General features: G+C 35.6%; 2 protein-coding genes and 1 long non-coding RNA gene across 4 annotated transcripts; 2 read left to right on the forward strand and 1 right to left on the reverse strand.

Annotated features, from left to right (window-relative positions):
* Positions 1-417: 417 nt before the first annotated feature.
* LOC130589563 (uncharacterized) lies at positions 418-8,538 on the forward strand. The gene is made up of 3 exons (XM_057390856.1): positions 418-2,215; positions 6,553-6,607; positions 7,127-8,538. The coding sequence occupies exons 1-3, from the start codon at positions 587-589 to the stop codon at positions 8,536-8,538; spliced, it is 3,096 nt and encodes a 1,031-aa protein (XP_057246839.1). The 5' UTR covers positions 418-586.
* Positions 8,539-10,625: 2,087 nt separating this feature from the next.
* Positions 10,626-13,175, reverse strand: LOC104906411 (uncharacterized). Of its 2 annotated transcripts, none has more exons than XR_008967083.1 (4): positions 12,595-13,175; positions 11,229-11,285; positions 10,860-10,983; positions 10,626-10,735 (listed from the first exon to the last, which is right to left on the reverse strand). It is a non-coding gene; the product is annotated as an uncharacterized LOC104906411 (long non-coding RNA). The 2 variants fall into 2 exon arrangements; XR_008967082.1 differs by having other exon boundaries at positions 12,946-13,171.
* A 4,177-nt stretch (positions 13,176-17,352) lies between these two features.
* On the forward strand, positions 17,353-23,199 carry LOC125492029 (uncharacterized). The gene is made up of 8 exons (XM_057390857.1): positions 17,353-17,554; positions 19,124-19,239; positions 19,389-19,392; positions 19,537-19,778; positions 19,883-20,095; positions 20,183-20,275; positions 22,477-22,581; positions 22,669-23,199. The coding sequence occupies exons 1-8, from the start codon at positions 17,353-17,355 to the stop codon at positions 23,197-23,199; spliced, it is 1,506 nt and encodes a 501-aa protein (XP_057246840.1).
* Positions 23,200-23,743: the final 544 nt, after the last annotated feature.

A 23,743-nucleotide genomic window follows, 5' to 3' on the forward strand; every position in this document is an offset into this window, starting at 1 on the left:
ACATCACTATTGCACCTAAGAAGGAAGTTCTTATGGTTCAAAAGGAAAAGGGTTTTAAGAAGGAATGGGCTGGCAAGAAAAAGCAAGATAAGGGCAAGCAAGTTGCCACTAAGACTGCTATTAAGCCACAGGCAAAGGCAAAGCCAAAGGTGGCCGCAAATGCCAAGTGCTTCTATTGTGATCAAATAGGTCATTGGAAGCGTAACTGCCCAAAGTACTTGAAGGATAAGAAGTCTGGGGCTTCTTCTTCAGGTATCTATGTCATTGACATTAATTTAGCAACCTCTACTTCTTGGGTATTTGATACCGGTTGTGTTTCTCACATTACTTCGAATGTGCAGGGACTAAGAAGGAGTAGAACCTTGGCTAAAGGAGAGGTGGAACTGCGAGTTGGAAATGGTGCAAGAGTTGCGCCGTTGCAGTTGGGACTTATAGTCTACCTTTGCCTTCTGGATTAATATTAGAGCTTAATAATTGTTATTACGTTCCTGCTATTACCAAAAACATTATTTCTATTCCTGTTTTGGATAATGAAGGGTTTTCATTTACAATTGAGAAAGGTTGTTTCTCTGTTTATTTGAATTCAATGTTTTATGCCACTGCTAAGAGGTCTAATGGTCTATATTACCTAGACTTAGACAAAGATGTCCTTAACATAGACAGCAAAAAACATAGATCAAGCGATACTAATCCTACTTACTTATGGCATTGTCGTTTAGGACACATAAACGCGAAACGCATTCAGAAGTTGCATAAAGATGGACTTCTAACATCTTTTGACTTTGAGCCATTTGATGTGTGTGAATCATGTTTAATGGGTAAAATGACAAAGTCACCTTTTACTGGAAAGGGTGAAAGAGCCAGTGATCTATTGGGCCTAATACATACTGATGTATGTGGACCAATGAGCACAAAAGCTAGGGGAGGGTTTGGATACTTCATTACTTTTACGGACGATTTAAGTAGATATGGATATGTCTATTTAATGAAGCATAAGTCGGAATCATTTGAAAAGTTCAAAGAATTCCAGAATGAAGTCCAAAACCAGCTTGGCAAAACAATCAAAGCACTGCGATCCGATCGTGGTGGTGAATATTTGAGCCAAGAGTTTAATGATCACTTGAAGAGTTGTGGAATTCTTTCACAACTCACTCCGCCTGGAACACCTCAGTTGAATGGTGTTTCGGAAAGGAGGAATCGAACTCTACTTGATATGGTTCGGTCTATGATGAGTTTTGCTGATCTTCCAATATCCTTCTGGGGATATGCTCTCGAAACTGCTACTTTCACACTTAATAGAACTCCATCAAAGGCAGTAGATAAGACACCATATGAGATATGGAGTGGAAAAGTTCCAAACTTGTCTTTTCTACGTATTTGGGGATGTGAGGTTTATGTAAAGCGTTTACTTTCAGATAAACTCGCCCCTAAATCAGATAAGTGTTTCTTTGTGGGTTATCCCAAGGAAACCAAGGGCTATTACTTCTACAATCGCACTGAGGGCAAAGTGTTTGTTGCTCGTCGTGGTGTCTTTTTGGAAAAAGATTTTATTTCCAAAAAGGCAAGTGGGAGTAATGTATTTCTCGAAGAAGTTCGAGAAGAGCAACAAATGGACATAGTTCATCCTATGTTAGAGACAACGACACAAGAGCCAGATGTTGGGCTTGAAGTAGTTCCTCCTTTGGAGGAATCTTCTCCCATAACTGACCAAGTGTTGGAGGACGTGCATCCCGTACACGAACCTCCTATTGTCCCACTCGAATCTAATTCGTGCGAAAATTCTCAAATTGTTGAGAAGAAAATTTCTCCTGTTGCAGCCCCTCGTAAGTCTAGTAGAACAAGAATACCAACCAAGAGGTTTGTTGATTTCTTGTTAACTGAAAATTCTGAGATAATGATTTTAGAATTTGAGGAACCTACTACTTACAAGCAAGCTTTGATGAGTGAAGACTCCGAAAAATGGCTCGAAGCCATGAGGTCCGAAATGGCATCCATGTCTGAAAATCAAGTATGGGACTTGGTAGATTTGCCCGATGGGATCACACCTATTGGTTGCAAATGGGTTTTCAAAGTGAAAACAGACAAGGATGGTAATATTCAGGTTTACAAAGCAAGGTTGGTTGCAAAAGGGTTCAAGCAAGTTCATGGTATAGACTATGACGAAACCTTTTCACCGGTAGCCATGCTTAAATCCGTTCGGATACTCCTAGCGATCGCCGCCTTTATGATTACGAGATTTGGCAAATGGATGTCAAAACCGCTTTCTTGAATGGGTTCTTGAAAGAGGATGTGTATATGACACAGCCGGAGGGTTTTGTGGATCCAGAAAATCCTAGGAGGTATGTAAGCTTCAAAAATCCATTTATGGATTGAAGCAAGCATCACGGAGTTGGAATCTTCGTTTTGATGAGGCAATCAAAAGTTTGGTTTTCTTAAAAATGGAGAAGAGTCTTGTGTTTACAAGAAGGAAAGTGGGAGTAACATAGTCTTCTTGGTCTTGTATGTAGATGACATACTTCTCATAGGAAACAACATTCCCATGCTTGAGTCAGTCAAGGAATGGTTAAAAAGTTGTTTTTCTATGAAAGACCTTGGAAACGCGAGTATGAGGGGATCAAGATCTATAGGGATAGGTCTAAGAGGATGATCGGACTTAGCCAACGAACTTATATAGATAAGATCGTCACTAAGTTCAACATGGAAAACTCTAAGAGAGGCTTCCTACCCATGCAACATGGAGTGTCGCTTAGCAAGACTCAGTGTCCTTCTGGGCCTGATGAGATTAAGCGAATGAGTAATGTTCCTTATGCGTCAGCTATAGGGTCCATTATGTACTCCATGATTTGTACTCGCCCAGATGTTTCATATGCCTTGAGCATGTGTAGCAGATTCCAATCAAATCCAGGTGACGCACACTGGAGTGCAGCTAAGAATATCCTAAAGTACTTGAGAAGGACTAAGGATAATTTCTTAGTGTATGGAGGTGAAAGTAAGTTAATTGTTGAGGGTTACACAGATGCGAGCTTCCAAACTGACAAAGATGATTTCCGATCCCAATCTGGTTTCATCTTTTGTCTAAATGGAGGGGCAGTGAGCTGGAAAAGTTCAAAGCAAAGCACTGTCGCTGATTCTACAACAGAAGCTGAGTATATTGCTGCAGCAGATGCAGCAAAGGAAGCCGTTTGGATGAAGAAGTTCATTCTGGAGCTAGGAGTAGTGCCTAGTGTTGGAGATGGTATTGTTTTACATTGTGATAACAATGGTGCCATAGCTCAGTCTAAGGAACCAAGATCACATCAAAGATGTAAACATGTACTTAGAAAGTTTCATCTCATTCGAGAAATCGTTGAGAGAAAGGATGTAATAGTTTGCAAGGTTCATACGGATAGCAATGTCGCTGATCCTTTGACTAAACCTTTGCCACAGCCCAAGCATGAGAGTCATACTAGGGCTATAGGGCTTAAGCATATAGGAGAGTGGGTTTAATTGTGTACTATTTACTTTTAATTAGTTCACAGTTATAATTACTCGCTTTGATATGTTATGTTTATGTTTATCAATAAAAGTTTTGTTCTTATTTAATCTTGGTTTAGTATTAAATAAAACGTTCAAAGTATTTTATAACGTTTGATAGAATTGTCAAATACGTGATTTGACAAATGGAACTCTATCCAGTGAACAGGAGTTATAATATACCTTAGTCCCTAGTTCGAATCATTAAGTTGAACGTAAATGATTCAATTTCATGGACTAGATTGCAAGTTGATTGATAGCGCAGTTTCATGGGCTATAGGGACATGGAGATGTCTAGTCATTTGCATAGGCTTGTATAGTTGATACACGCTGGGCAGACCTAGTGGGAGTTCTCTAAAAGGTTTATGAGACTCTTATTAATATATTTAGTGGATTCCTTTGACATGAGTATGAAACTGTTCTTACTTAAGGATTAGTATGTTCTTGACGCTGCAAAACGCCGTGCCGTAAAAGGAGGTCATAAAAGCAGCGATCGGAACTGCTATGAATTAGTGGGAGTTTGGTCATACAAGATTGGATAAGTCCTCCTAAGAGTTAGGATTGGTGTCTTGGCCTCTTGAAGAGTGAGAACTGAAAATGCATGGCCGTGCTCAAATAGATTAAGAAGTTAATCATTTGTTTGACAGTTCGAACTCAGATTTCAAGGAACGACTTGAATATTGGTATGATGAACATATGATGTTATCATATCATCAAGTTAGACATTAAGCGACTTAAGGAGTTTGAAGGTTACACACTTGTTCTTAGACAAGTGGGAGATTGAAGGATTTTGTCCTCGATCAAGTGTAATAAACTAAATAATATTAGGATAAGTTATGGAGATAATATATTCAATAATATTAGATGATCACAACGTTTTGCTAGAAGCTAATTGTGGTTTGTTGGACTAATATGATTAGGGCCAACTACTAATATCATTGAGTCCTATGAGGTCACACAAGTAATGACACTTGGATATTTATCCAAATCCATTTGTGAAATGGGTTGCGCGGTTTGATGATGGATGGGAAGAGTTGTAACTCATGAGTTTATTAGGCTCATAATGTATGACATTATGAGGCAAAATAAAGCCTCATGAAACACCTCTTTTGTAACCACCTTATATATTGATATGGGGTTACAAAGGTGTCATATACTTTACAACTTCTAGAGTGAAAAATCTGATTTTTCCCTTAGTCTTTTCACACTCATTTTCGGCCCTCACCACAAAAGTAAGAGAGTGCTTTTCTCTCTTCCGTACTAGCATACGTGGTGATCCAAGTGTTGTTCGTGGACCAACATTAGAGGAACGGCGCTTGACGTTCTAAGGTGATCTCCACTAGAAGTTTGGTGAAAGAGGAACATACGCATCAAAGGTATAATTCTATACTAATGTTTGATTCATACTAATTTATGCAATGATCTTGGGATAGATGTACAAGTATTTGATACTTGATTTTCCGCATTATGCATCTAAGTTCCTACAAATTATCCATATATTTGGTGCTTGTTGATCTGTTAAAGAATGGTAGGTAAGCCATATGCCAAATTTTATTCAAATTTTGAACTTCTCACCTGTACTTAATAATTGAAGTAGGAAAACTAGAGAAGCAAGTTCTTTTAGTAAATGGAAGTGAGCTAGTTAAAAGTTCTTTATTGTTGTATTCATGTCTTGTATTTACTCCATCACTGTTTTTTATTTGTTTTCCCTGGTGTCTTCTAATTGTATTCTTTCTTACAGGAACTTTTCTTATTGAACCAAAACCCCAGGAGCCTACCAAGCATCAGTATGTTCTTCCACCATAAAACGGCAGTCTCTATTTCTTGATTTGCTTGATGTCTGAACAAAGTTATTGTTGTTAGGTATGACTAGGATGCAGCAACAACAACTAATTTCTTGCGTAATTATGGCCTTATAGGTGATCTTAAATTTCCCTCTTTTAAATTCTGTACTTCTGGCTTCTTCATATGCAGAAAGCTGACTTTTGAGGGTTTTCCTTTGCTAGTAAAATCAAGCAATGATAGGATCTTTCTGTTTTAATCAATATTCATTTTCTGAACCACTTTTGATTTTACTAAATCTTGTTTCTGGTTTCTCCCTTTGTTTCTGATGTCAAATTTTATGTCATATATCTAAACAAAGGAGATTTTGCTAAATTTATGAAAGTTATATCATTATGAATTTATGAGTATGAACTGCTCAAGAATATTGAAAACTATAGCGGTATTGAATATGATTTTGGCTGCTGGGTGATGACCGAGTAACTTTACACATTTTCCACCTTCTGACCTAGAATTCTGATGAGCAAGTAAGATCAGTAGAGGGCTTAGAAGCTGGAAGAAGTCTGTCGTTATGTATGTTGTATGATTGGCTTGTATATTCATGTCTTTTCTTTGATCTGATAAATTATGGAGTCAGAGAATAGAATTAGGTTAGTATGGTTCAGCTAGGAGTAAATGTGTAAGGTATAAACATCACATATAGTTTTTCAGAGCTTTTGGGAGATAAATCAGTAGACTCCTTAACATTTTCTACTTTCTTCTCTGCAGAAATGGAGCGTCCAGTAGCATGGTATTGCTCTAAAACAGCACATAAATTATTTAGAAAAAAAGATAGACAAAAAATATATAGACGAAAAAAAGATAAACGGAAAAACATAGCCCTTAAAATTAATTTCATATTAGATATAATTATGAAATTAATTTAATTTTCTATATGCTTTCGCACATATCGCGTGCATATAAGTTAATTTCCTTTGTGTGCATATATGTATGAAATGTTGAAAGGTTAGAACATTAATTATTAGTTTAGCTGATATTAGACCTACAACTGTTTTGTTTTAGTTTCCTTTGGTGCTGAGTTTTTTATTCTTCCTTTGTACCATTATGTTAAGTTCATCTTTGCTACTGGGTAAGTGCTACGTGATTGGCTTTTATTACACACATCTTATTGTATCTAATCATGTCTTTAATTTGTTCAGTGTTCCTAGAGTGACATGGCCTCATAGGTGTTGATTGCTCGCGAGTGCTATATTTCAGTTGTCCCAGAATAGTTGGATTGGATCTGCATTGAGTGTTTGTGTGATTGTGCAAGGTGAGTGCATCTTTTTACTCTTAACATATGATGTTATATTTACATGTGTAGTATATTATAATATTTGATTCTAGGCACTTAAATACTTACACATGTTGAATTATAAGTCTTGTTGTGGGTACTCTTACAAACATGATTACATCTATTCAATAACTCTATGATAAAGTTATTCTATGTATGATTTGATTATACTCTCTGTGAAATTCTTGATACTTTATAACCATATTATTCATGAGTATATAATGGTACTTTTGTTGCCCTCGTAGTTATGAATGGGAACTACATTCTTATATGATAGTTTCGGTTTGCATTGAATAGATAATCTAATTTTTTTTTCCCTTGTTTTTTTTAATGTAGACATACCTATGACAAAGCTTATATATAATTAGAGTTAGAATTTATGTATGATATAGTGGTATAAAAGATAGGGGATAAGCTCACACCTTCAAAATGATGATAGTATTTAATCTAACATGAACTTTTCGTTTTTATGATTCTTCATATTATTGTTTTGTGTAGCCATGGATACGAGTTGGATTAATTTACGAAATGATGATCCGGCTTTTTATAAAGGTTGCATGAATTTCATTGAGCTAGCTAAAGACACTCTTATAGAAGGAAGAACTCGATGTCCATGTAGTAAGTGCAAGTTGCGTAAATGGTATACTACGGACGATGTAGGGGGACATATTTTGTTTAACGGTTTTCACAAGGAGTATAGGAATTGGATCTTTCACCGTAAAAATGATGAAACAAGTAGTACCCAAGGACCTCTTAGTAGCCAAGAAACGATAGTAGGTCGAGACGATATTCGGGGCTTGCTAAATGATGCATTTAGTGTTAGCATTCCACCATCCACTTCTCAACCTCAAGATCAATCTTTTGAGGAACCACATTTGGAGGAGGAAGTATTAGGCGACATGCATGAGGAGGATGATTTCCCTTCTGAGGTAGATACTGAACTTCCATCCTTCAATACCAAAGAAGAAGAAATCAAATATAAAAGACTAATTGAAGCTTCTGATGAGGTGCTTTATGAGGGGTGTACTACATTTTCAAAGCTATCATTTCTTTTGCATCTATTTCATCTTAAGTGTATGTTTCATTGGTCTGCCGAGTCATTCACAAAATTGCTTGAACTTCTGATAGATGCATTTCCTCAAATAATGGAATTTCCGTCATCCTGTTATGAGGGAAAGAAGGTAATTAAGGATTTGGGTCTAGGTTATGAGAAAATTGATGCTTGTCCTAATAATTGCATGTTGTATTGGGGTGACTCAGCGGAAAAAGATGAGTGCCAAATCTGTCATACGTCGAGGTGGAAGGCAGCTAAAGGTAAGGAGGGTGATATAAGTGAGAAAGGTAAAGAAGCCTGTAAGAAAGGTGAGCCAGCTAAGGTTATGCGATATTTTCCTCTTATTCCTAGGTTAAAGAGAATTTACATGTCATCAAAAACAGCAAAAGACATGAGATGGCACAAAGATGATCGTGACAATGATGGTATGTTAAGGCACCTAGCAGATGCTTTGGCTTGGAAAAAATTTGATGAAAAATATCATGAATTCGCCGGAGATCCTCGTAGTGTTAGATTGGGTTTAGCAAGTGATGGTTTTAACCCTTATCGTTTAATGAATACCAATCATAGCACATGGCCGGTGGTCTTGATTCCTTATAATCTACCGCCATGGCTTTCTATGAAATCATCATCTTTTATTTTATCTTTAATTAAACCTGGGAAATCTGGTCCGGGGATAGATATTGATGTGTACCTGCAGCCACTAATTCATGAGTTAAAAATGTTATGGGAAGGTGTTGATGCTTTTGATGCTTATAGTGGGAAAAATTTTAAGCTCCGAGCAGCCCTGCACTCTACTATTAGTGACTTTCCGGCATATGCCATGTTATCTGGATGGAGTACAAAAATGTTATGATAAGGCTTGCTCTATATGCACCCATTCTACTAACTCATACATATTTGGAGGTAAGATTTGTTACCCCGGGTTTTAGAAATGGTTACCTGTTGATCATCTTTATCGCAGTGAAGCTGCTTTATTTGATGGTAAACCGGAATATGGTATTGCTCCAGTTCGTGAAAGTGGATCGGAGGTCTTGAACACAACAAGAATGTCAGACTTTAGCGTCCGCCAAAATCAGACGCTAAAAACACGGAATCAGACGCTAAATATATTAGCGTCCGCCGACGGACGCTAAACGGCTGATGCAAAACCCTTGGTCGCTAATTCTCCAAATAGCGTCCGCAAAGCGGACGCTAAATATTTAGCGTCCGATATTTGAAATTTAGCGACCGCTTCACCGGAGACGCAAATTAGCGACCGCCAAAGACAGACGCTCATTAGCGACCGCTTAGGCAGTCGCTAATTAGCGACCGTTTTAAGCCGTCGCTAATGTCCTTGGTGGTCGCTAATTAGCTACCGTTTTTCCTAGACCCTATTCTTGGAAGCTTTTTCCTTTTAATTAATTGATAATAATGTAATAAGATATAAAATATATGCGAATACCATACTTCTTTTATAAGGCAACAAATTATATAATAATCAATTATATTGATAATAAATGTAGATACAAGTGAAAAAATAATTCGAGAACTAAATTCTAGTATACTTGGAACAAAATGTAATACAAATCTCATATAATTACATGTACACTAATTTAAACTAAATATTTTGAGTCACCAAAGACTTTAGAAATGCAGCCCACATAGATTAGTCACTCTACTAATCAAAGTGAATTGATCTTTTAGCTAGGATAGGGTTCCTCAATGAACTGAACTTGATCTCAATCACAATCACAACATCTTTGATGAATCAAGATTTAGAGTTCACGAGTAATAAGATATACCCAAGAAACAAGACTAATGTGATACCGAAGTCATTATTTCTGCTCCACTTCCATAGGGGCTTCTTCCCTCCTCTGGCTGCCTCTATAAGTATCAAACCAGTGTACCCCTTGTGAATCATCCTCGTCACTGCTCACTTCAACTAAGCTTCCGTTGCTTGAATTCTTCTCTTCTTTCTCCTTGTGAATATTTCTTCTGTTGTTGCACTGCCTGCAGTTTAAGTAAACTAAACAAGTGCACATAAAGTGCATGCAAATATGCATGAAAGGAGTTCTAGTAAATGTTTCAAAGCTAACAAATAAAAAAAATTTAAACCATGGCAATCAGGATGATTCTATATAATTACAAATAATTCATGAAATTAATAGTTCAAAGAATGTTGAAAAACAAGAAACAATGAAAACACTTAAGTTTAGATGTCCGTGTGAGACCTGGAGATGAAGAACCGGTTGATCATATATCGATACATAGCTTTCTTGGTGGTCCTGAAGATCTGCAAGATTGCGAGATATGGCTCCCAAAACCGCTCCGAAGCCCCTCTTGTTGAACAAAATAGGTGGTCAATACTCAATAGTTTCAGTATTACTCACCAGGGAGAGAATACTCAATTTTCCAGGATTACAAGCTAGATTAATTCAAAGCTGTCATAGGAAATTAAAAATTTAATGACAGATAACAAGTCCAGAAAGTTCCGTAATTTTTCTGTCAGGCTTACTGAGAAGCTAGCACTGATGAGGTAACACTTAATGTAGTCATATAGTTACTATACCAAAACTGTAGATTGCTACTACTGCTACTGTATGTCTCTCTTTACACAAAAATGACCTAATCAAAAATATACAAAGATGTTGTAAATGTTAAAAGTCAGTAATCATAGAAGCTATGGCGTTGAGATCATCTTATACAGAGTCGTCTAATAAGGTGTTTAAAGTTATAAACGCGTTACTTTCTTCTCTCCATTACAATATTGCTAAGTGTTCATTAAACCTTTAACTAGTAAATTTGGCATGAGTTATATCATGAAATCTGAATTTTTTTTTCATTTTCGTAGGCCCAATTATTAAAACAAACACAAGATTACCGAACTTTGTGAGACAGGCACTAATATTGTACAAGATTTTGCTGCAACCAGTGCCTAAAATTAGATGAGAGGATCACAAACCTGATCTTTCTCAAGGAGGGTATCCCAATCATTTTCCTCTAGCAGTAACCTAGCTTCTTCATAAGGCAAAGAAACACGATAATTAAGATCTCCAAACCAAAGGACTCGGCTGCCATTAAATCAGAGTAATTATATTATTACATATTAGATCAACAAAAATGGTGAATGAGCTAATACAGACTATAGATTAAGTTAAATTGCTTTTGATTATAAGAAGATGAATACAAGCATACTCATGATCAATGATCTTCTCAGGTGCCTTTTTGTCAGAGTTCTTGCATATCTTTGGGAATTGCATGCCTTTCAAAATCTCTGCTACATCTGCATTCCTCTTCAGCTCATCTCCTTCTTTCTGTCCTGAAGCCAAGTGAGAACATACAAAGCACAAGCTTGTTTAATTTCAACTACACAAAACCTTTGTTCCAAAAACAAATGCATTAAAACAGCAATAACAGACAACTCGGCCAAGATATAGAACCATTTTATAGACCGCATTACATAATCACATTTGTTTGTGGATACCAAAGGTAGATGATAAATGCCAACTTCAGCTCTCCGTAAAATGTGGTCTATAAAATCTGTGATGAGAGATTTGTACTTACCAAGAAATGAATATATCTCCAAACCTCTCACATACTGAAAGTACAGCAACAATGATCCTACACAAAGACAAAGAAACGAGACCTCAATGTTTGGTTGTGAACAAAAGCACAAATTTGGTACTAATTAAAACACTACCAATTAAAACACTCATGACAGACAAAAATAAAATAAAAGGAAAGGGATATGGTGAAACTTGGTACTAAAGGGCAACCAAGTTTTTAAAATCCCCACATTTTGACTTCTACTAGATAGTACAGATCATAGCACCACAACCAAAACGCATTATGCACAAAGTGGCTGCACAAGGCTCAATGCACCGGACCAACAGCTATAAACAAAAATGGTCTCCATAGGAAACACCAATTAGATTAGTGATCACAAGTAAGAAATATAACAGATGATCAACAACCAGCAAGAGCATTCTCTCCACATGTCACCCCATCAGTCATTCGCATAAATCATCTTCCTTCACTCACCCCTATTCACTGCAATATGAACCTGTATACCCAATTATTACCTATCCTCTTTAATCCTTTTATCCATGTAATCCTTAGTCCACCTCGAGTCCTCGACTGCTCTTAACATTAAAGTGTTCAGGTTTATATTAGATGTAAACCAGATCAGAGTTTACATTAAAAGCACAAATTACTAGGAAATCAGTAACACTTAGACTAATGTTAATTATTAGAAAGAATAATGAATCACACTTCAGGTTTATGATCCAACTTAGGATTGATCAAATCAGGCTCTAGTTTATCAGAATTTAACTTCTCTGCAGGTAAAGTGTTCACTCTAGAAAAACTCCTTCACTCACCCCTATTCACTGCCAACTCTATAGCAGAATCATAAGGCATGATTAGCCTGATGATAATAACAATAGTCAAGGCAGCAAGGTGATCACAACACGCTCTATCGAATTTGATTATACATGCAAAGTTTATCTCGTTACTGTATATACAAGCTAAACTAAAACGATCAGCAAAGGAGAAAGTCTTAAAGCTGTTTAGCAAAAACCATATGAATCATGCTAATCGTCACCTCTCATATATGACCTTTATTAATTCTCTCAGCTAGATACTAACTAAGAGCTACCATACATACTATCTTGAAGTGTCTGATATACTGTGTTTGATATACTGTGAGATGTTACCAAACTAAACATACCAAACTCATAATATATCATGTATTCGTCCACTACATCAAAATCAACAAGAAAATCATGATAAACCTGCTGAGCATGCAATCAAAAGAACATTGGAAGCATCTTGATTTGGGTGACAACTAAAGAAAGCTACCAATTCATAGAAAGAGGAAGGCAAGAAATACTGGAAACGGTAGGAAAGTGAAGTGAAAATCAAAACTCACCAAAGTGAAAAATTATCGCACGCCAGAAAAACTGAAACTAACTTTCAGATAAGAAAAAGGCAACATATCAAAACACCAGATTAAAAATTCGACACAAAATCATATATAATCCCCAAAAAACCACACATCTGATGAGAAGAAGAAAAAACCTCGAAATAATTAGGACAAAAACCCGACGAAAAAATAAGAAAAAACCAGATCTGAAACAAAAATCGAGAAAACGAAAAAAATATACGAAAAAAGGATTCGCAAATAAAAATCGAAAAAAGGTTTTGAAGGAGAATTGAGAAATTAACAAAAAAAAACTAGATCTGAAACAACCCACATAAAAAACCCCAAAAAATCACTAACCCTAAAACGAAAACCTGCGACGGTGATTGGCTCAGAAATCGATCGAACCTCCTTCACATCAGAGAAAGTGTGGTAGCGGAGCATTGAATACCGTCGACGGTGAGAGAGAAAAAAATACCGTCCATTGAATCCCGTTGTGATGTGAGGTGAGAGAAAGAAGAAGAAAGAGGACGGTTGTGAGGTGAGAGAATAAGCAATAAGGATAGATAGAGATGGGGTTGGAAGGGTCGTGTTTTTTTAATTAACGTCAAGTTAGACGATAAACTTGAAAAACGGACGCTAATTAGAGTCCGCTCCGAAGACGGACGCTAATTTTACAAAAATGGACGCTAATTAGCGTCCGTTCAAAACGGACACTAATTTTACAATAACGGACGCTAAGTTGCGTCTGATGAGGCCGGATGGTAAATTCAGACGCTAAAAGCGCGGATTCTTGTTGTGGAAGCAACAAGAAGGGATCATACATGTTTACGGAAAGACTAACATATCTTCTAAGAAGAGTCGGAAAAAAAGAGGGAGAGGACAAGTTGGCGCGTCTGCTGATGAAGTTAACGATGGTCCTTGTGAGGATGATGTTAATGAAGTTCTTTGGAGTAAAAGAAGCGCATTTTTTGACTTGGAGTATTGGGAGCACACTCTTTTAAGGCATAGCTTAGATGTCATGCATATTGAAAAGAATGTGTGTGATAATCTATTGGGAACTCTTTTAGACATGGATAAGAGGAGAGATGATGAAAATGCTAGAAAAGCTCTTAAAGAGTTGGGGATAAGGCCACATCTTTGGCTTCAACCTCATGCGAATAGAGTATCGTACATGCCTCCAGCTTCATACACCATGTCTTTAATAGAGAAAGATCGATTTTTAAGAGTTCTGAAAAAGCTGAAAGTTCCTGACGGATATGGATCAAACTTGTACAGGTGTGTCAATGTGAAACAACGGAAGCTTATTAATATGAAAAGTCATGACAATCATGTCATGATGCAAGATATCCTTCCCGTTGCGTTAAGAGCAGCGAAGGCTACAAAAGTGATCGATTTGCTTGACGAGTTATCTTACTTCTTCAAGAAATTATGCTCCAATGTGCTTGATCCAGATGAATTAGATGACGTTCAATCGAAGGTAGAACTTACTCTTTGTAAGATGGAGAAGGAGTTTTTGCCAACTTTTTTCACAATAATGGTTCATCTACTAATTCATTTGGGTGAAGAGGTCAAACTCGGTGGACCCGTTCATTATAGATGGATGTATCCCATTGAAAGGTCGGTATTTTCAAAAATTGTTTTTAGACAATTTTTTTCCCTGTTACACTAACATAATTACATTACTTGAAGGTACTTAGCCTATCTGAAATCTCACGTAAGTAATAAGGCCCAGCCCGAGGGGTCAATTGCTGAAGGATACTTGCTGAGGGAGACTCTTACATTTTGTTCGAGATACTTGGAAGGTGTGGAGACCGTATTAAATAGACCTAAAAGGAATGATGATGGCATTCTAGACTTAGATGCATATCTTTATAACTCTGGGGTCGTGTTATTGGGATGACACAAAATGTTCGTCTTGATGATAGAAGTTTAAGGCAAGCACATCGTTATGTCTTGCTTCACTCAGATGAGATGAAACCTGTCATTCAGTAAGTAGCATAATGAGTTATATTATAAGAGTTCATCAAATTCATAAAAATCGTCAGATAACATTGCATCTTGGCTTGTTTTTAATGAATTTGTACGTCAAAAGCGAGAAGAGACTCAAATTACGGAAAATCAGTCGAACGACACCCTTCAAAATGAATGGATAATCTATGAATTCTCATAATGGTTGCAAAACCAGGTTTTAAGCCTTCTAAATTTGATCATTGTATTCCTTTTTTAAGTTATGACCTACATCATTTAACCTATACTATTTTTATTCATAGGTTCACAATATAGATGATAGTAGTATACAAGGAAAGGTGAGAAGAGCTCTTTAGCACGTGGTCCATTAAATCGTGTGAAAAGGGTGAAAGGTTTTCTAATTAGTGGTTGTAAATTTGATGTCATGGATCGTGAACGACATCGAAAGACACAAAATTCTGGAATTATGGTTGAAGCTGAAGGCCAAGAGTACTTTGGAAAGCTGAAAGCAATTTATGAGTTGAATTACTATGGTTCCTACAAGGTTGTAATATTTCGTTGTGATTGGGTAGACATTCACAGGGGTTTAAAGACAAATGCAAATGGAAGTGTGTGTGTGAACTTCTCTAAGTTGATGCATACTGGTCGGTATTTGTATGACGATCCATTTATTTTTCTCATCTCAAGCAAAACAAGTATTTTATGTTGAGGATGAGATGCAAAAAGGATGGTTTCATGTTATTAGAACCAAGCCTAGGGACTTGTTTGAAGTAGGCTATGATGGGCTTAATTAGTTTGTTGTTATGTTTTTCTAGTAGAGTTTGCAAATTTTTCTATCATACAAAAAACGAGATTCTTTGTACTTTGGCTTTTTTCATGTGATCGAGAAGTGTTTATAAAAGTGCTATTGCTCTTAGTTAATTGTACGTACCATTATACCTTTTACATGTCATCTTTCAAAACTACCTATTTTGATGTCTTCCATATGGGCCCATGTTAGTCACAGCTAAACACAAAGCGCACCAAGGTAAACCACCTCGAAAGATGCAACAATAAACACTTCAACAGCATATAACTAAGTGTAGGATTACAATCTGCAGAATGCATAAATCTCATGCGACTGCACAAAACAGCACTATTTGTGATGTAAACAGAACACTTGATGCACCACAGAGATTTGGAAGCAAATTTTTAATAATACACTTTAACCTCTTCCATGGTATTGCTTGCATCTGCACTCAAGATATGCTGTTGCCGAAGTTTGTGATTTATGCTGTAACTGCAAATATGATGGAGGGAAATAAATACGTAAAGTGTGCATACTTATATTATAAAACTAGATGTGATAAATGGCTAATTTGAACTTTTATAGTGTAATCTTCAACTGACAGTGAGATTTCAATGTCATTTTTGTCTTGATTTAACAGGGAGGAGTACTTTTAGGCCCATCTGCTTTTGGTCGTAGTGAGGCGTTCCTACATATAATATTATTCCCTGCTAGGAGTCTACCGGTACTCTCTCTTCTGCTTTTTTCTATTATCCCCTAATACAAAGTCTCAATCTAAACAAGATTCATAACTAATATTCTCTTATGAAACTCGAAAAAGAACCATCCCTCTATTCCTTTGCGACCGACCTAACTTCTTATTCGCGCCTTTGCACTTCAAATCACCCTGCAACACTAAATCATGGTGAACCTGCATTGTTTGCAAGTTAAGCTCATTTTAGATGTGGATATCAAAATAATTGATTCGTAAGAGAAGTAATATCATCGAATCTGTGTAAGATGGATTTAAAATCTGTGTACTTTGGCTTTTTTATGTGATCGAAAAGTATTTATATGTTTTGTTTTGTAGGAATTGTGACAGTGTTATTATGACCTATCGTAGCAAAAGGACACGAGTTGCTGCTGCTTCAGTATCTAATGATGTTGCTTCAGATGCCGCTGCAGCAACTACTTCACGTTCTCCTGCCATGATACCTGAGATGAAGCCTATGGGTTTGAATAACTCACAAGCAGGACAAACACTTCAACCCACTATTACTCCACATTCAAGTACAACTACTACTCTACCTCAACACAAACCTTCAGCATCTGCTTCATTTCCTCCAGCCACGATTCCACAGTCAAGAGCTACAACTTGTACTATATCTCGGCAAAAACTTTTAGCATCTGCTGCCATGATTCCACAGTCAAGAGGAGCAACTTCTACTCTACCTCAGAAAGATCCTTTAGCATGTGAGATGTTACCTCCACTAAAACCCATGGGTTCGAATACCCCAGAAGCTGCAAAAAAGACTCATCCTCTTATTATTCTACAGTCAAAGACTACTAGTAAGGTACCTAAAATTAACCCCATGGGTCATAATGTAGTGAAGTCATGCAAAAGGCCACAATCTCACATATCCTCACAATCTTCAAGACCTACTGTGATTGACTCTGTACTCCAAAACAGAGCACAAGGTACCAATGCATCAGAGCTTCCTTCAAACCCTTCACTTATAAGACCATCATCAGCATCTCAAAATCCAAGTAAATGGGGACCATTTGGTCCGCCAACTAGTGCAGCATTACCAAAACCTTCAACAAAAGTAAGTGGTGATAGTGGGATATGGAAAACCCCTCCTATCTTTCTTCCGCATAAAAACTTGCAATCTGAGTCATCACAACAACTTCATCGTCCTAATGCTAAAGATGTGAACAAGGCTAGTGTTAGAGCTGAGAGACAACTACCTAAACCCGATTCGTAAATAACCCCGTTGGTACTCCAGTTGTGAATCACTCAAACGAACACGATGATGTTCAAACCGAAAGCTTGTCAAGGGAAAAAAAAGAATAGGAATATTGAGCTTGATCAAAACAAGCATGTGGAGCAAAAAAGGAGTATCCATAATATTTCAAACAAAACAAATTCGGCTAAATCTCGACTTCCCAATTCCGACTCGGGATGGCCAACCAATGTGAAATTTGATGCAAAGGAGGAGGTTCTAATCACAGGTATGAACTCATGAATTTTATTATGTGACTCTTTTCTATCAATGATTCTCATCAAGTTATGGTGTTTTGGATTCTCATGTCATCTGAATAGAGTATTGTTATGGCTACTGCCACCCCTCTCCTAGGTACTGCCCTCCCCTTACCTCCCCTCCCTCTTTCTGGCAACCCTGCTAGCTGCTGCCCCCCTCCCCCTTTCTGCCAACCCCTAGCTACTGCCAACCTGCCCATACTTTTCAATAATGATCCCTCTGCACATTTAGCACTTGACAATGTTGAGTAGAGGCATAGGATTTATATGGACTATGGTAGAGATAAAAATTGACTCACGAAACAATCCCATGATATCAAGATTAAGGTTTTGATGTTGTTGTTGCATTGCTGTGAACTATGCATAATACTCTTGCTATTGAGACCTTCGTGTAGTATTAAATGAGTTGGGTGCACAAAATATTTGCTTAGGAACAGTGCATAGCATTTCTGTTTTCTTTCCCCTAATTTTCTTGCCCTGTTTTGTCCTGTGGTTATTTGTTTGAAAGTTAAGACAAGAATCCTACTCTTGTTTTCCAGCTTTAGTTCAGTATGTTAATTATGTATTACGGGGTTAAAAGGAGGTAGCTCAATGAATGGCTGAATTTTCTCTAAATTTTGATGACGGGAGTTTGGAACTCAGGATGCAGGACCTGCACATTTTGATCTTGTGTTTTATATGGAACTTTTCTGCTGTTGAAAACCAATCAGCGAGCTTTACATCAGGAAAATAATTATAATCTTGCTGGGATGCACATTGTTCTTCTTACTTCTCTTTCAATATGTGCTATTAGTGTTTGTCCATTCACCTTGTTTAATATTAGTTGTGGTGCATGGTTTGCTATTTTGGGTCTCTGATCTGCTCTTGGGGCACCCTGGTTATTAGAATGTGATTACATGGTTGAAGGGTGGAGCAGGATTACATTCTCTGTTCATCTTATTTTCATATCAAAATATGACCTATAATTATTGAGAAAAATAGAACTGTACACAGTTTACAAGTGACTTCTATGTGTAGAGGGATCATTATTGAAAAGATGCAAGAGTATGTGTCCTAGATACTACCCTCCGCCTGTACCTCCCCTCCCTCTTTCCGCCAACCCTGCTAGCTGCTGCCCCCTCCCCCTTTCTGCCAACCCCTAGCTACTGCCAAAGTGAAGAGTGTTTCTACCTTAGTCTAACTCCTGTTATGAAGACACTCAAAGGGTGAAAACTCGCATATAGCATTATTATTTTCTATTAAGAACCTCTGCTAACGAGATTACATGCAGCAGAAAAGCATATAGAGCACGGAGAAAACAAACTTACTTGAAATATCTCAACTTTAAATTGGAATAGATCAACATATTTCTGAGCTTGATTTGTTATTTTACTTTGCAATACCAGTATTAAGCCACTCAAACTTTCTCTGTTAACAATCTGAGCTCCAATTCCACGTATTGTGTTCACCTTGACCAGCTGAGGCCCACAAAAAATCACCAGGATCTGCATTTAAGGTGAAGTTAGTCTGGTAAATGAGCTGTGTTCCTAAAAAATCAACAGAAAATGAAAAAGAAAATGAGGAAAAGAATAAGGCACTGCATTTTGAACTAAAATTTGAGCATCATGGTGTTCCTACTTCCCTTGTACAGGATCTGGAAAATGATTGGTACTTACAAGTGAGTCTTTTCAGGGAGGATAAACTGTCGTATAGCTGCATTAACCTTATCTCTGATCCTATCTTTCATGTTCTTTACTAAGGCAGAATGCATAGCTATATGTTTGATTTATCAACTCTTTCTATGTGTGTAAGCTAATAATGTTGCAGGCAGGTAGAAAATAGTTAATCAAATTTAGCTTGTATACGAGAATATGTAACCAATTATGACTATGTTAAAGCTTCAATTAAGGCATAGCTTATAAAAGAATTGACTCCTTTATCCCATTTTTTCATGGTTTCATATATTCTTTGGCAGATTCTAAGGGTGAACTTCAGTTGATGAGCGGTTCAATTCAGCCCATAGACGTTTGGCACAGTCGTGGTGTTAGGTACCATGTGCAATTTAATGAGTTCAACCAACCAATTAGGAAAGGTGGGCATATCTTGGTGCGATTTCTAGGAAGTGTAGCAAAGGATGGGACCTATTGTCCAATTGGAGAAAAGAATTGGCATCATGTTGACGTGAAACTCAAAACTAAGATTGTTATGAAGATGAGAGTATGCATACAAGTTCAAACTAAAATTGTTATAAATATATATATATGTTTCTTATTAGCTATGTCTTATTGATCTTGCATTATTTTTTTCTTTTTTCGTTGAAGGAACATTTTGTGATTCCTGAGGATGAGGTCTATAATACATTAGCTCTGCAACGTGTTGACAAATGTTGGAGGCACTATAAACACTCACTTAAATTGACATTCTTCAAACCCGATAAGCTCACAGAGGAAGAACATTATGATATTGTGCCTAGTGGACATACTCGTTCTGAATGGAAACCATTGGTTCAGTATTGGTTCTCACACAAAGGACAGGTACTTCTCTTTTTTTCGATTTATTATTATAATGTGTGATACATCTTACTTCTACAATATTAACTAAAACTTCCATTGCGAGTGTAGCAATTGTCTCAACTTGGAAAAGCGGCACGAGCAGCTCAAAATCAAGTTCATACATTGGGTTCTACTAGTTACGCTAATATACGAGTTGATTATGTAAGGAATAAATTTTCACTCAAAGTTTCAAAATCAAGTTTATTTTATCTTTAGTGATCAAGATTCGTTATTAAGACGTTTGTATCTGTATTATGAAACCTGCATCAGTCATGGAGCTTATTGCATATGCTTGATTTGAATCTGGCTTTTCATGGTCTTTTTTTTTTTTTAGTATGCATTCTTCTCCTGTCAGTGGTCTAACTTCATTTGTCAGACTCATTAGTGGGACAAACTTCTGGGATCTTCTGTCAGCATAGACTAGTAACGAGTTCATTATTATCATTTTCTATTTGTATTATTATCTCATATGCATGAAATGCTCGAGTTTTGCTTGACTAAGGGTGCGTTCTGTTCAACTTAAAAAATTAAGTTTCAGGTCCAATAAGTTCAGATAAGTTCAGATACGTTCAGATAAGTTCAGATAAGTTGCAATAAGGTCTAACAAGTGCAATAAGTTCCAATAAGGTCTAATAAGGTCCAATAAGTTCCAATCAGGTGCAATAAGTTCCAATCAGGTCTAATAAGGTTCAATAAGTTCCAATCAGGTCTAATAAGGTCCAATAAGGTCCAAATAGTCAATGTTTAATAAACATTTGTATTATTGTCCACTATTTTGTTATTCATAATTTCATATCACTATTAGCGGATTATGTTATTATTAGAATTATAATTAAAGTACCACAATGATTATATAGTATTATACTTGTATTAGTGTCTATTATTTTATTATTTATTTGTATTATGTCTATTATTTTATTATTTATTTGTATTATGTCTATTATTTTATTATTCATATTACTATTAGCTGATTATGTTATTATTAGAATTTTTTATTAAAGTACCACAATGTATAGTATTATACTTGTATTATTGTCTATTATTTGATTATTCATATTGCTATTGAATAATATTATAATCATGGTCAAATAATTAAGGTTAATAATAATGATAATAATTACATATAATAATAATAATAATAATAATAATAATAATAATAATAATAATAATTACATAATAATAATTAAGGTTAACAATAATTATAATCATGGTCAAATAATTAAGGTTAACAATATAATAATAATAATAATAATAATAATAATAATAATAATAATAATAATATAATAATAATAATAATAATAATAATAATAAATAATAATAATAATAATAATAATAATAATAATAATAATAATTAAGGTTAACAATAATAATAATGATTATTAATTTTTTGATTTTCTACTAGTGTTTTATAAAATTAAAACAACACTATTAGATATATTAGTGATAAAAGTTATGTATAGGCAAATATATAAATAGTAATTTTTTTGTTAAATTAATTATCATAAGAGATAATTAATAATCATTATTTTTAAAGGACGAATTATAATAATTATTATTCCATAAAAAATTTTGAGGGGTAGTATTTACGTTAGTGGTAATATTTATGTTATTCATGGTCAATGTTTTTGTCTAATAAGGTCAAATAATTTTCAATCAGGTTCAATAAGGTCTAATAAGTTTCAATCATGTACAATAAGGTCTAATAAGTTTCAATCAGGGTCAATAAGTTCCAATAAGGTCCAATAAGGTCAATCAGGTCCAATAAGTTCCAATCAGGTTCAATCAGGTCCAATAAGTTGAATCAGGTGCAATCAGGTCCAATCAGGTTTAATAAGTTCCAATAAGTTCAGTTCAGGTTCAATAAGTTCAGTTCAGATAAGTTCCAATAAATTCAGGTCCAATAAGTTGAATAGAACGCACCCTAAGTTGTTTCTAGCTCTTCCTTTTACAAAAATGTTGACTACAATTGTGATACCTGTCATATAATTACAAATTTCCAACTTGTCAGGAAAGAGGTAATTGCGTTTGCTCATTGTGTTTCCCATGACTATGTAAAATTCAATTGTTTTGTTTCCTTCGACTGATGTCTACATCAAAGATCTGGACATTTGCTTTACCTTGCTCGCTTCTGCTAGTGTCGCATAGGTGAATTGTGTCAATTTGACTATAATGTAAAGGTGGCTAAGCACTTCTACTTCAGTTTGAAAATTTAGTACCCTTCTGTACTTTTTGGGTTTGCTTTACCAGAACTGTGTAACTCCATGCCCTATAGTGTGTCTACCTAAATTTTAGATTAACGAGAACTATAATATTAAGTTGCATGCTTATTTTAGACTTACTACAAGGTAACTAATTATTTATAGGAAGATGAGCATGGAGAAGAAATGAGCTTGATTGAACTTTGTGAAGCAACTCATAAGAGGAAGGATGGAACCTATCTTGAAGGCACAGACACTTCGGACTTTTTGGTACTTGGTCTAACACATTAGTCTATTTTTGCATTCTATTTTTCTATCATCAGATTTACATAATTTATTCCCTAAAAAATTGTGCAGGAGGATGCAAAGGCAAAGGTTGATTCATTAAAACTTTGTAATCCTACTATGTCTCGTGTTGACGTTGAAAATGAAGCCTTTCAAGCTGTCATGAATGGAGATGAAGTACCTGAACGACCCCAGAGATATGGATTTGGGGTGAAAAAAAGTGATATTTATGGGGTGCGTGGTGAACTTAGAAAAGAAGGTTATGAAAAACTTAAAAGGAGACATGTGGAACTTGAAAACATTGTGGAAACATCTTTATTGAAGAAGAGAAATGAGGAACTTGAAAAACAAAACAAAGAGATGACTAACAAATTTGATGAGCATACTAAGATGATGAAGACCGTTGCTACACATTTTTCTCTAGTGTTGGATGCGGTGCGTGATGGAAAAGCTTCTACTCAACTTATAGATGCTGCAAAGTCAGCTATGCATTTGATTACTAGAGAGGTATTGTTATATTATTATCATTCATTGTTTCATTTGAATTATCAAAATCAAGTTGCACCATCTAGTTACCTATTCTTTTCTTTTGTCATTAACTAACTTTTTTACATCTTTTATAATTGACCATCACTATAATATATCACATTATATAAGATTACTTATTATGTCATTCTTTGTTTTTTTTTCAAGGATCAAGATGATGGTGAAGGAAAAGAAGCCAAGGATCCATTAAAGTAGTACAACTCGTAAAGTTATTAATGATTTGAAAAGGTCTTGTAAAAGATATATTTCTTTTGTTATGTTTTTTTTGTAAGGTTTTAAGAAGTTTATATAGTAGACATTATCTAATTGACTTATTTGTGATCGAACAAAATATTTTAGTGTGTATTAGTTAATTAAGACAGATATTAATATTATTATATATATTATTGGTCATTTCTACTTAAGTATTTTTTATTGGAAAATTGCTTATAATATATTATATTTGATCCATATCCAATTAAATAATGGTTATTATTATTAGATGTTTTTTCTAGGCTAAAATCTCGACACTTTTTCGTGTTAAGAGTTATTTTGGCTCTAAAAATTTATTTGTGGAGGTAAAATAATCTTGACGTTAGAATGTGTCTAGAGCATATTGCGC

The sequence above is a fragment of the Beta vulgaris genome, chromosome 7 (assembly GCF_026745355.1).
Source record: "Beta vulgaris subsp. vulgaris cultivar EL10 chromosome 7, EL10.2, whole genome shotgun sequence".
NCBI lineage: Eukaryota > Viridiplantae > Streptophyta > Magnoliopsida > Caryophyllales > Amaranthaceae > Beta > Beta vulgaris.